Here is a 12565-nt window from a genome sequence, read left to right on the forward strand (position 1 = left end):
CAAAAGGTGCACTGGATGCAGTAGATGACCCCTGCAGATACACAAGTGGTGTTGCTTTACTTGGAAGAACTTTTTGGGCCCTTGAATGGTGGAGAGGGAGGTGGTGTGGACACATGTGCAACACCTCCTGTGGTCACAGGAGTAGGTGCCAAGGGTGTGATTGTTGGGAAGGGAGGAGTGAATAAGGGAGTCACAGTGGGAGTGGTCAGTGTGAAAATCGGACAGGAAGGAAAATAGAAGATGCGTCTGCTGGTGGAATCACACAGTAAATGGTGGAAATGGAGGAGGATGTTATGTTGGATGAGGTGGCTGGTGGGGTTGTAGGTGAGGACAAGAGGAATCCTGTTCTTGCTCCATCTGGGGGTGAAGGGGGCCAGGATAGATGTCTGGGTAATGGAGGATATTTGGGTGATAGCCGAGTTGATGGTGGTAGTCCAATCCAGATACACATGTGCATATGTATATGTGCATGATTTTAGAATTATGATTTGTTCTGGAACCCAGCACTTTGTATTTTTTATTAATCTTCTTGATGAAGAGGCAGAAGGATGGGTCTGTAAGTATGCGGATGTTGCGTTGGTTGGATGAGTTGCAGCTAGAGCTGAAGATTGTCATAAGTTACTAAAAGATATAGACAGCATGCATGGTTGAATGGAAAAGTGGCAGATGGAATTCAATCCAGATAAGTGTGAGGTGATGCATTTTGGAAGGTCAAACCAGAAGTACTAGGTTAACAGTCAGTTCCTAAACAGTGTGGAGGATCAGAGGGACCTTGAGGTCCAAATACATAAATCTCTCAAGAATGCACCACAGGTTGATAGGATAGTTAATAGTTAAGGTCTATGGGATGTTCGGCTTCATTAAAAAGGGGGATTGTGTTCAAGAGTCGAGAGGTTGTGTTCCAACTCTACAAATTTCTGGTGAGGCCTAACTTAGTGTTATTTTCATTTTTGGTTATCTCATTATAGAAAAGATGTGGAAGCTATTGAGAGAGTGCAGAGGAGATTTACCAGGATGTTACCTGGATTGGAAAATAAGTCTTATGATACAAGGTTAGCAGATCTGGGACTTCTCTTTGGAGCATAGAAAGATGAGAGGAGACAATAGAGGTCTGCAAGATTCTGAGAGGTATTGATAAGGTGGACAGCCTGCACCTTTTTCCTAGGGCAGGAATATCAAACCCAAAAGGACATTTGTACAAACTGAAGTGAGAAAGGTTTAGGGAAGACTTCGGGGTAAATTTTTTTAAAACACACAGAGTTGCGGATGCCTGGAATACCTTGCCAGGGATGGTGATGGAGGCTGAGACATTAGGGGCATTTAAGAGACTCTTAAGCCAATTTCACACTTGCAGGAATTAATAGCCAATTGGCCTTTGAAGTGTTGAATGTGAAAGGAAAATTGTCTCAACGCTGGCGTCAGGTGATTACATCTCATGCCAAGGATTAATGGCCTCAACCCCTAGTGAAATCCCTGGCATCTGCAGATGCCAGCATTGCAATCAGGCAAGTGTAGAATGGGTAATTGCCTTGTGGGATTGAAATAACCCAAATATTTGCATGAGTGCAGGAACATGAAGGAAGAAGGTATTAAAATGAAGGTATAAACTTTGCTGTGGGAAAGTAACAGGGGAGAGAGAAAGAAAATAAATAGCAATAGAGGACAATTTTTAAACAGCATGGGGAAGTTGGTAGAGCTATAGGGCACAATTTATAAAGTCTGTGGGGAAGAAAGGAATGGCAGATCTGACTTCCCAGAATGCTGTGCAGCAGAGAAACTCCTTTGTGAGTGCTCCTTGCATTTAGCTGTCCATACTGCCCTTTTTCTTCCGCATGGAATTCTGAGAGGGCAGGTCCACCATTGCTTTTTCCAATGGTATTTCTATATTGTGTGCGATAGCATTACCAACTTTCCCATGCTATTTAAAAATTGTCTGCTATTGCTATCTATTGCTGGCACTTTCCCATGATCCCTTAAGATTTATTTAGGTCAGCACAACAGCAGGAACTGAAGGGCTCATATTGTGCTGTACATAAAGCTTAACTATGTTATAATCAGGGATGATTAGTTTTGTTCAAATATAAGATCATAATACATTAATCAGAATTTAGGGCAGGTCCATCATCACCTGATGTATCATGACGTCACCCGCAGAAGGTAGAACAGTCCTAATCCTGGGGATAGCTCCTTGCAAGGGTGAAAGCATTCATTTTCCCAGTTAGGAGTCGTCAAGTGTGAAAAGCTAAACCCCATTCCTATCCCGGGATACTGAATGGCCAATTTAGTGGGATGCAAGTGTGAAATCAGCTTTAGACAGGCACATGGATGAAAGAAAAGTAGAGGGTTAGGAGGTGGGAAGGGTTTAATATTTTTGGTAGGAATATATGTCAGCACAACATCAGAGGCCACAGGGCCTGTACTGTGCAGTAATGTTCTATCAGGTCAAGTCAAATCTCATTTATTTGTTGTTCATACCATAAACATTGCAATGTACATTGAAAATGAGATTGTGCATCACCAGATCGTGGAACTTGTTATTTACATGGATAAATTACCTCAGAAACTTTTTATAAATAACATATCATAAATACATATCTCTTATAAATATCATGTTACATATGCTAGCCCTGTGTCCCCAGAGTTCAGAAGCCTCATGGCTTGGGGGGATAAAGTTGACTCGTAATCTGGTCATGAGGACCCAAACGCTTCGGTATCTCTTCCCGGATGGCAGGAGGGAGAACAGATTGCGGGAGGGATGTGTGGAGTCCTTTACGATGTTTATGGGTTTCTGCAAACAATGGCCATTATAAATGTCCATTATGGCAGAGATAGAGATCCCAATAATCCCCTCACCATTCTTTACTATCCACTGCAGGGACTTGCATTTTGGGACGGTGAAGTTCCTGAAACAGGTGGTGATGCAGTTACATAAGATTCTCAATGCATCCTCTGTAGAATGTAGTGAGGGTGGAGGGTGAAAGCTGGATTTTCCTCAATCCCTGCAGGAAGTAAAGGTGTTGTTAGGCTGCCTTGGCAATGGATCTGATGTTGGGGAACCTCTGCCAGGTGCACACCAAGGAATTTGGTTCTCTTGACTAGCTCGACGGTGGAGCCATCGATGGTCAGCGGAGGATGGTCTCCCTGGACTTTCCTTAAATTAACCACATTCTCCTTTGTTTTATTGAAGTACAAGTGTAGGTTGTTGACTCTGCACCAGTCTGTCAGTGTCTGCACCTCCTCTCTGTAAGATGACATCATTCTTGTTGATGAGCCCCACTACGGTCGTATCATCATAGAACTTGATGATGTGATTAGAACTGTATCTTGCTGCACAGCAGGATAAACAGTGATGGTGCTGGACATGGTGTGATTGACTGAGGTCATCCCAGTCAGGGATCCAGTTACAGAGAAAGGTGTTTAGGCCTAACAGGTTCAGCTTCCTAATCAGGTGCTGCAGTATGATTGTGTTGAATGCTGAGCTGAGGCCTATTAACAGCATTTGAACATTCTATGTTCTCTGACATACAGTAAATCCTTGAATATGTCATCCAACCCCATTACAAAGTGCTGAAGTGGTGAATGGGAATCTTACTCTGTGGTGCAGATGGCATGGGGGCCTGGGAAGTCCAGACCCACCATACCTCCTTCATGCAATGAATCAAAGAATGTTAGTGCATGGAAGGTTCTTAACATTTACTCCTATTCTTACTGCTACTAATCCTTATAATGTTTCTTTTCTCTACATTAAGCTATCCAATTCAAAATTTAACATTGGTCTTGAATATCCTATAAAAATCATTTTAAATAGTGATTCTAGATTTTAATTACAAACTAGTTTTTTGCTATGTGGCAATTTCTTAATTACTGTCTATCTATGCTCTTCATAACTGACCTTCCTGTGAATCAAAAGTTATTAATTTGCTCCGTCTAAATCATTCAGTTTTAAATTCCTCTATCATCATCTTCTCTGCTCATGGCCATAACCTAATTTTCCTCTCTCTACCTTATTGAAGGTAACTGACCTGCTCCCTAAAGTGTGGCGGCCAACATTGGCACCAGTCATCCAGCTCATAACTATCCAGTGGTGACTGAAAATCATTAAACTCTCCCTTTGTTTGCATTTTTCCTTTTTTACACAGCCAAGGGTTCAAATTTTTAAAAAAATTTTACTCACAAATTTCCTTGTCCCTGCGTTCCTTTCAAAACGAAACAATTTAGTTCAGAGAGGTTCCTGACATTTCTTTTACCAAGATGTGACTCTTGTCATCCCTCTAAAATTAAACTTCTCTGGTGAAAGTGTGACCATCCAATTCTCCAATTAGCCTTTGTTGCCCCTGAGTAAGTTATGCTCTGGTTCATGGTTGACTATATTTTCAAGTTTTGTGTCACGTACAAACTTTGAAATTATGATGAGCCTACACAATTTCGGACCACATCTAAAATGCGGTGTTTCTTATTTTTAGTACTTTAGTTCCTGTAGCTTCAATTTTGTTAACAAGCTTGACATTTTAACAGACAATCAACCACATGGCATTCTAGATTATGGATTCAAATCCCTCTTAATCACCTGAACTATATCCATCCTAACGCTGAAGTGAAATATCAGAGGCGGTGCTGTTTTTCAGATGAGATGCTATAATTAGACTGCCTTTTTCTTCCTAGATGGATGATTTGATAAGTAAGATAATTCGCCTCAGTACTTCGGTCATTACTTAATCACCACCTGCTCAGTAGTTTGTGGGCAAATTAATGGCCACCTTGCTTCCAAATTGACAGTAACCATACTTAAAAGGAACTTCAATGGCTTGAAAATCATCTTGGGACACATTATGTTCCTCAACAGTTCTGAATAAATTTAGTCTTTTTGGGGGTGATGGCACATTGGGGATTAACAGGGACATGGGGATCTTGTGAATAACCTTTAAATGTTTTTAAAATATATGCATGTCTCTGTATCTATTTGTTCGTCTGCCCTGCAACTGGTAAGTTTTAAAATTCTTGGCACATTGCGAAAATTTTAAAAACTTCTATTAATTGATCGCGATGATCCACAATAAGAATACAATATGTCCTAGTTCAGCCACCAAGGACAATGAAAATCTAAGTTTGGTTTAGATTTAATGCCATCTTGTTGTTTGTTCAAGTCATTACCATCATTAGGCGAAAAACTTTGAATAAAATGTGTTGAGAACTGTGCTTTATTTCTATCTGCAGTTCGTGATGGAGATATTGTGAGACATTATAGAATCAGGCGGTTGGATGAAGGAGGCTTTTTCATCACAAGAAGATCAACATTTAAAACATTGGAAGAGTTGGTCAACAACTACATACAGAAGCAAGATGGCTTGTGCACAAAACTTGAGACACCATGCCAGAAGGTGAGATAACTGACTTAGACATACATACAGGAGGGTAGTAACAGGCCATTTTGGCCCAGGAGTCTGTGCCACCCAATTTACACCCAATTAACCTAAACCCACTGTACATTTTAAAGGGTGGGGGGAAAAAAACAGAGCCCCCAGGGAAAACCTCTGCAGACATGGGGAGAACATACTAACTCCTTAGAGATAGCACGGGATCCTGGTCCCAATTGCTGGTGCTGTAAAGGCATTGCGCTAACCATTATACCAACTGTCCTGCCCTAACAAATGTTCAAATTTACCAAGATATTGAATCATTGTTTATGTTTTAAATTTTCTAAAGTAAGTAACTTTGAGAAAATGTTTTCACTGTCACAAAGTTTTCTGCAGTTCCGTGTGTTCATCGAGCTGGTCTGTAAATTTCTAAAGACTTTTTCTCAGTGTTTTATTGTGCAGAGGATTTTTCTAATATGTGTGATCCATTTGTTGGTTTTGGTTCTATTATTTTTATTCATGAGTACTTCGAAACATGCAGCCCTCTACCCTGATACAAACATGTACTGTGAAGATGTACGAGCTGAAGATGTCTATGTGGCTCTGGAGTTGACTCCTCCATTACAGTCGTGGCTCATTTATATTGGGAAGTTCACCTTTCATTCCATATTTCATCACTCCATTGAGTCCTTTGGAGTCGTAGACAAGCCACGAAACAGACACTTCAATTCAAAGAGCCCACACCAGACCTCAAACACTCATTTAAACTCATGCTTTTTTTTAATACTTTCCAAATTCTCATTTATTTCATCCAGATTCTTCCTCCCACCATCGCTCCATGATCATTCACAGTGACCAATTAGCTGACTGACACTCACGACATTAGGCAATGGGAGGAAATCAGAACCCCAGAGGAAACTATGTGATAATTCCAGAGGCTTTAGTGAATGATCCAGGCTGGCACTTAAGTTGTTGCTGGTGTCAGGCCGTGAATTCAGAGGTGATGTCTCTGAGGTAAAAAGATCAACGAAGGCAGCACCTTTGATTGGTCAGGTTTATAGGTGGCTTTCAAGCAACATCAACTTAAAAGAAACACTATAATGTACCTCACCATGTGTGACTTAACAGGCTTTTGCACCTTCTGACAGAAAGTAACTCCTGGATACAAAACAACTTTATTAGTTAAGTCATTCTAAGTCACTGTGCATAGTTCCATATATATAATTCAACTTTCTACTATCACTCCTTTTCATGTTATGACTTGACTTCCAATTCAGGTTGGAAGTCAAGTCATAACATAAATAATTCCTGTGGGGATAGAGCAAGAAGTAAGCATAAAACGTACTGGGGCTGCATATTTATACAGCAGCAATGGGAATGTGGTTTATTCAGAAAATTAAAAAATATATTAATGCTTGTTTTGATCAATACAGCAGAGATTTTAAGCCCAATGAAATGTTGCTTTGCATCATACGGGATTAGTTGCAGGAGGTAGGTTTTGCCTGCTCGGGCAAAAAGCCCAGATTATGTTCCATTTTTCCTGCAACCTAAATAACAAAAAGAAACCAGAGATTGTGCTTTTGTGATTTGAAAAAATATATTGGTCGAGAACAGGGTTGGCCAACATGTTAATTTTTAATTTTGACGTCCAGCAGGATAACAGGTCATTTTGGCCCACGAGTATGTACTGCGGGTGTACATTAATTGGGCGCCACAGACTCATGGACGAAGTAGTCTGTTACCATGCTGTATGTCTAAATTAAAAGTTTGGCCATCCCTGTTCTAGAATTTAGATCATATTTATTTTCAATGAAAATTCTGGATATTGTTACAAGCCCAGAGGACCCCAAAACCCAACAGCAATAGATATTCACCAAGACAAATGCTTACTTAAACAAAAGTTGGTTTTAATTATATTTAAACATTAAAACAGGATCAAATTTTAACTTATCACTATTAACTTAATTAACCTAACTTAACCCCCTTCTAATTCTAAGTGCACGTGTATGTAATGAGTGTGCAAATTTAGAAGAGTTCTTTAATTCGCAGCCAATCTCACTTCTCATTCCTCCAAGTTCACTGGTTGCAGGCAATTCTTATACTGTGCACAGAATTAACATTTATGAAGTTCACCAGGCTTAGCTGCTTGAAAGGCAAATGGTTACCACTCAGGAAGGGTCTTGTTGGTTTTCAGAGAGAGATTTGTTGTTCCTGGACACAAACTGATTTCTTCTAATCAGCCACGTCAGTGACTTGCTGAAGAAACTTGCCTCATCAGGGTTTGCCAGATGATAACCTCTTTCTTTCAGGTCACCACAGAGTTCCTTTTTGTTTCCCATATTTCAAGTGAAACCATTAGGCAGCCAGTCCTCTCCTCTTGATTGGACCACAAGGGCTTTGACCAGGCTGAACTAAGCACTCACAACCCATCTTCAAAATGGGGTTTTCCACAAGCTTGTCCTGTTCCAATCCCAGCTGCTGCTGCTGAACTCTAACACTGTAGAACTGAATTCTTCTCTCTCTCTCTCTCTCTCTCAGAGAAAATCCTGTTTGACCCTCTCTGCTTGCAAAACAACATGACCCTCTTAGAACAGCAAACTGCTCTCAGACAGCCTGTGGCTCCAAACCTAATCCTTTGAATTCTTTCATCTGTTGCTTTTCAAAACAACAATCCGTTGTTTTTGCAAGAGCACTTGGAGCCAACCTGTCTGGCTTGAACAGAGCTCCAGTATTTTAAATGAGATCTGTTTTGAAATGCTTGTATGTGACCTACACTTAAAAAAAAACTGCCACAATTTGTCTCCCAAACACATATCAAAATACAATATAAAACACAACATAATATGTCACAATATTGAATCATATGTGAGTAAAATAAAAGGTTGAGAGCCATTGTCCTAATCAGTGTAGAACTGTCTGATGAAGGGCCAATCCTGCAGAACCATGATGCATTCAAGACCTGCCTCAAATGGAGCCTGTCCGATCAGAACCCAATCTGAATCTTGAAACCTACCACAAGAATGTACTCAATCTCTAAGAACATTAGATAATTATTGAATGTTAAGAAAATCAAGGAATATGATGTTGATGAGGTAAGCGATCTACCATAATGTTATTGAAAGGTAGATTTGAGGTGAGGGGATGAATAGCCAGCTCCTGGTTTTCTTGCTTAAACTCTTGGATAGTCCCTGTTAAGTATTTTACCTGCGCATCTCTCCACAGGACTCCTCACCTCTAGGGGCATCACATCTCCAAATGTGACTTTGGCCAGAATGGCACGGCCAAAAGATCAAGCTACTAACTTTTCCTCTAACTCAATTCACTGACTGCCTTCCTTGCTATTAGTTTGCTCCTGGCTGCTGATGCTTCTTTCCCCCCACCCCTCACCAGTTCCAGGCAGCTAATACCATTGTTGAAACCTCATCTTCCGATCTTAGACCCTGATTGTCATCTATGGGCACCCTTTCCCCTTTCAGATTCAGCAGTGGCCCTATATTTCATCCATTTCATTTTTGCTGCCCTCAGTGATGGATGATGTGAAAGAAGAGACTTCCGTCATCAATTTAGTCATCCTTAGCTCTTACAAATAGCCAAATTTCTCAATGAGAGTCCCTCACATAAAGCACCACTATGTATCCAATGCACCTTTACAGGCAAAATTTCCTTTGTGGTAATGGCAAACTCAAGCAAAATGGTTCTTGTAGATTTCATTGGGTGGATCCTTGTGTTTTTCCCCATAATTTAAGTATTCCATGTGCTGACTTCCTGTGTGCTATTTGGAAAGTAAAACTATTTTGACCTCTTTTTACATCATTAGATGGAAACACCAGTGACTGTTGGATTATCTTATAATACCGTGGATCAATGGGAAATCCCTCGAAGCTCTCTAAAATTAATAAAGAAATTAGGCTTTGGAACATTTGGGGAAGTATGGCAAGGAGTTTGGCATGACAGAACACAAGTGGCTATAAAAATGTTGAAAACCGGTAAGATCACACATTTAATGAATAGAGACAGTGTTTGAAGTTATGTTTCAGTAGGATTGAAGCACAAATGTAAAAACTTCCAAAAGAAAGACTTTCAAAAATGACTCCATGTGTGAAGTAAGTCCCAGCATTAGGGAGGGCTCGAGGCTTTAACAAACGTGAGCAGAGTAGGCTTTGCACATACAAATGGTCACAAAATAAACATAAAGCTGAGGAGGGAAGAGCTGAGAGGGGCAAATGAGATGTCTGGGCAAGAACCTGAGGAAATAATTTGAGGGAAGGGCTGAGGAGAAATTTGGGGAAGAGGTCAACTCGATTTCCAAGAGGCAATGAGGAAATCAAACAGGAGTCCAGCAGAGAAGTGGTGTTGATGGTATGAAGAGGTGAGAGGTATCATTCAGGATTAGAGTTCATAAGAATGAATGTAATTTAAAGTCAATCTCTTCAACAATGGACAAGGTAAGGATAGGCCTTTAACTGGAGCCCTTTTGGCTGACATGTCTCATTGCTCTATTGAACTTAAAGTTGCCATGCATACCAAATGGATTCCAGGAGTATATGCGATATACATACAGGTGAGTTGGACTGAGCATTTGTAATTGGTGTGTCTGCAGATCATACCCAGTTGTATCTGTGGGAGGTATAGTTCACAAACTGATGCTTTATGTGGATGATATTTTATTATTTGTGTCGGACCCTGGTCAGTCGGTGCCATGTCTTTTGAATATTATAAAATCTTATTCCAGATTTTTAGGTTATAAGGTTAATTGGGCAAAATCAGGAACATTACTGTTGACTGCATTCTGCTCTGCATCTGCTTTTTACCCAGGCCAATTTCATTGGTCAAAGAAGGGTATACAATATTTAACTATTATTTTTTTTCCCCAACTAGAGTATTTTGTAAAGGTAAATTTTGATCCATTATTGCAGAAAGTTTCATGTGATGTAGATAGATGGTCATCATTGTACTTGTCAATGTCAGGAAAAGTAAATGCCTTGAAGATTAATAGTATTCCAAAAGTTAATTACCTGATCCAATTGTTACCAGTGAAAATTCCATTAACATATTTAAGCAATTTAATAAAATAATTAAAGCTTTTATTTGGCATGGTAATGCCCACGCTTGAAACTTGATTAATTATAATTGCCAGTTTGGGGGAGCTGGGTGGGGAATGGTGGCCTTAGGTTTGCCACAGTTAATGTGCTATTATTATGCTTTTGTTCTTAAGCATTTAGTACATTGGTCTCTCCCTCCAGAGAGAACACCTCCTTGGTATCATATTAATTGTTCTACTCTTCCTCCTATACCTCTATAACAATATTTGTCTATTGAGATACCTCCTGAGACAAGATCTCACCCAATTATATTGCATATGCATTTGTTCTGAATTAAGTTAGCCAGAATATTTAAATTTAATTCATATTTGAATGAAGCCTTGAGTATTTGGGTGAATCCAAAGTTGTGTATTGATAAGTCCCCTTTTTTTTCTGGAGGGAATGGCAAGGGAAAGGTATAATTAAATTGAGAAACCTTTTTTTAATGGTGACGGTTTAAAATCTTTTAATCAACTAATCCAACAGTATGATAATAATTATAACAGTCAATATTTTGAAGATATCTTCAACTGCAAAATGTGCTACACACAATGTTTGGTTCTTCACAGCAACCCCACAAGTTGCTATGATACTGTCTACTGTACTAGCTGCATATGCCTCATTTTATTATTTAGTCTTAACAAATCTCAGGGGATACATTTAAAGAGCTTAGGAAATAGATTGTGGTTTTTGAAGAATGGGACAAAATTTTTAAAAATATCAAAATAATATCAAGAGACCTGAACGTGCAGGCTATTAATTTAGTTTAAGATTCTGCACCATTTTCATTGGACTCCAGCAAGGCTATATAGATTAGGGTTAAAAAAAAAATCCCTGAATGGATTTTATCCTGAGATGGATAAAGGGGACTTAGTACATGTGCTTTGGTCTTGTCCCAGAGGTCAAGACGTTTGGATTATGATTATGAAGTTTCAGGTGTTCAAATTCCTTTTAGCCAAGACTCTTTGCTTTGGGAGACACACTTGGGTTATATGCGGAGAAATACTCTCAAAGTTGGATTCAGGCAAGTATAATGGTCAGAAGACAAATTATACTGAGAGGTTGGAAGAATTTGGGGGGGACCATCATTTCAGGAGTGGGCTCAGAAATGGCCAATGTGGCAGCATTTGAATGCAGTTGGTTAAAATGGACTTCTCTACACAAAAATGGGGCAAATATTTAGGCTTCCTTGGGTGAGAGGAGGGGGAGAATAGTTGTGGATGTTTTGGTGACGCATATGAATGAACAGCAGTTTTTTTCTTTAATTAGATGTCTAACTAGACACATGATTATTATATTGATATTTTCTGCTGTCGTTTATTTCTATTTTATTGATAAGCTTATGTTTTATAACTTATGATTTACATAACTTTAACTCTGACTTAACTATTTGGGGAAAGTTTTTTAAGGAACTCAATAAATTTTAAATCATACAAAAAATTCCAGGCCATCGTAACTCGATATGAAGATGTAGGTGATGAATAAAAGAAACTTGTTCATAATAATTTAAACAAATAATGTTTAACTGATTAAGAAATAATAGAAAAATAAGGGCACAACAGGCTTATGGTAAAATATTGGTTGGTTAGGAATTAAGTGTAACAAAGTGATTGATGCTCTGTTTTGGGATACTGAGGAACAGAACAGCAGTGGGCCAATGGTACCTTGAGCTTGATTTGCCAATGAACAAGTTCATGGGTGAACCAATCCTGCTCTGAGCATCCCAAGGGAGTTGATCTGAAGAAATGTTCATAGTGGGAAAAGCTGCGCAACTTAATCAAGAGATTGGTTTTATTATATCAGCAAGAGATAATGAAAGAGACCATAGGATTGGGATCATCAGTGAACAGATGGAGAAGGTGCTCCAGTCCCAGGCAATAGTCCACACTCACCAGGACAGCGAGGGTGAAAACCTGAGCATGCAATTCAGTGTTTGCCATTGTCATGTTGTTCCTCCCATCCACTTTTCTAGGTATATATGGTATTTATGTTGGATTTATCAAACATCCTCTCCCTTTTGTAAATTTATGCTATATTTAACCAATCCTGTCAGTTTTCCAAATGCTCTGCTATTCTATCTTATATAATGAACTCAAAACTGTTCTACACTACCAATGTCAGATGAGCCTA

At 39.4% G+C, this 12565-nt stretch overlaps 1 protein-coding gene across 1 annotated transcript in view; it reads left to right on the forward strand.

Annotated features, from left to right (window-relative positions):
* The window catches only part of frk (fyn-related Src family tyrosine kinase), a 127417-nt gene that overhangs the window by 95018 nt on the left and 19834 nt on the right, over positions 1 to 12565 (forward strand). The window contains exons 3-4 of the mRNA XM_069886816.1: positions 5215 to 5378; positions 9172 to 9340. Coding sequence (XP_069742917.1) covers positions 5215 to 5378; positions 9172 to 9340 — 333 coding nt within the window. The remainder of the gene's footprint in view (positions 1 to 5214; positions 5379 to 9171; positions 9341 to 12565) is intronic.

The sequence above is a fragment of the Narcine bancroftii genome, chromosome 6 (genome assembly GCF_036971445.1).
Source record: "Narcine bancroftii isolate sNarBan1 chromosome 6, sNarBan1.hap1, whole genome shotgun sequence".
In the NCBI taxonomy this organism is placed as follows: Eukaryota; Metazoa; Chordata; class Chondrichthyes; order Torpediniformes; family Narcinidae; genus Narcine; species Narcine bancroftii.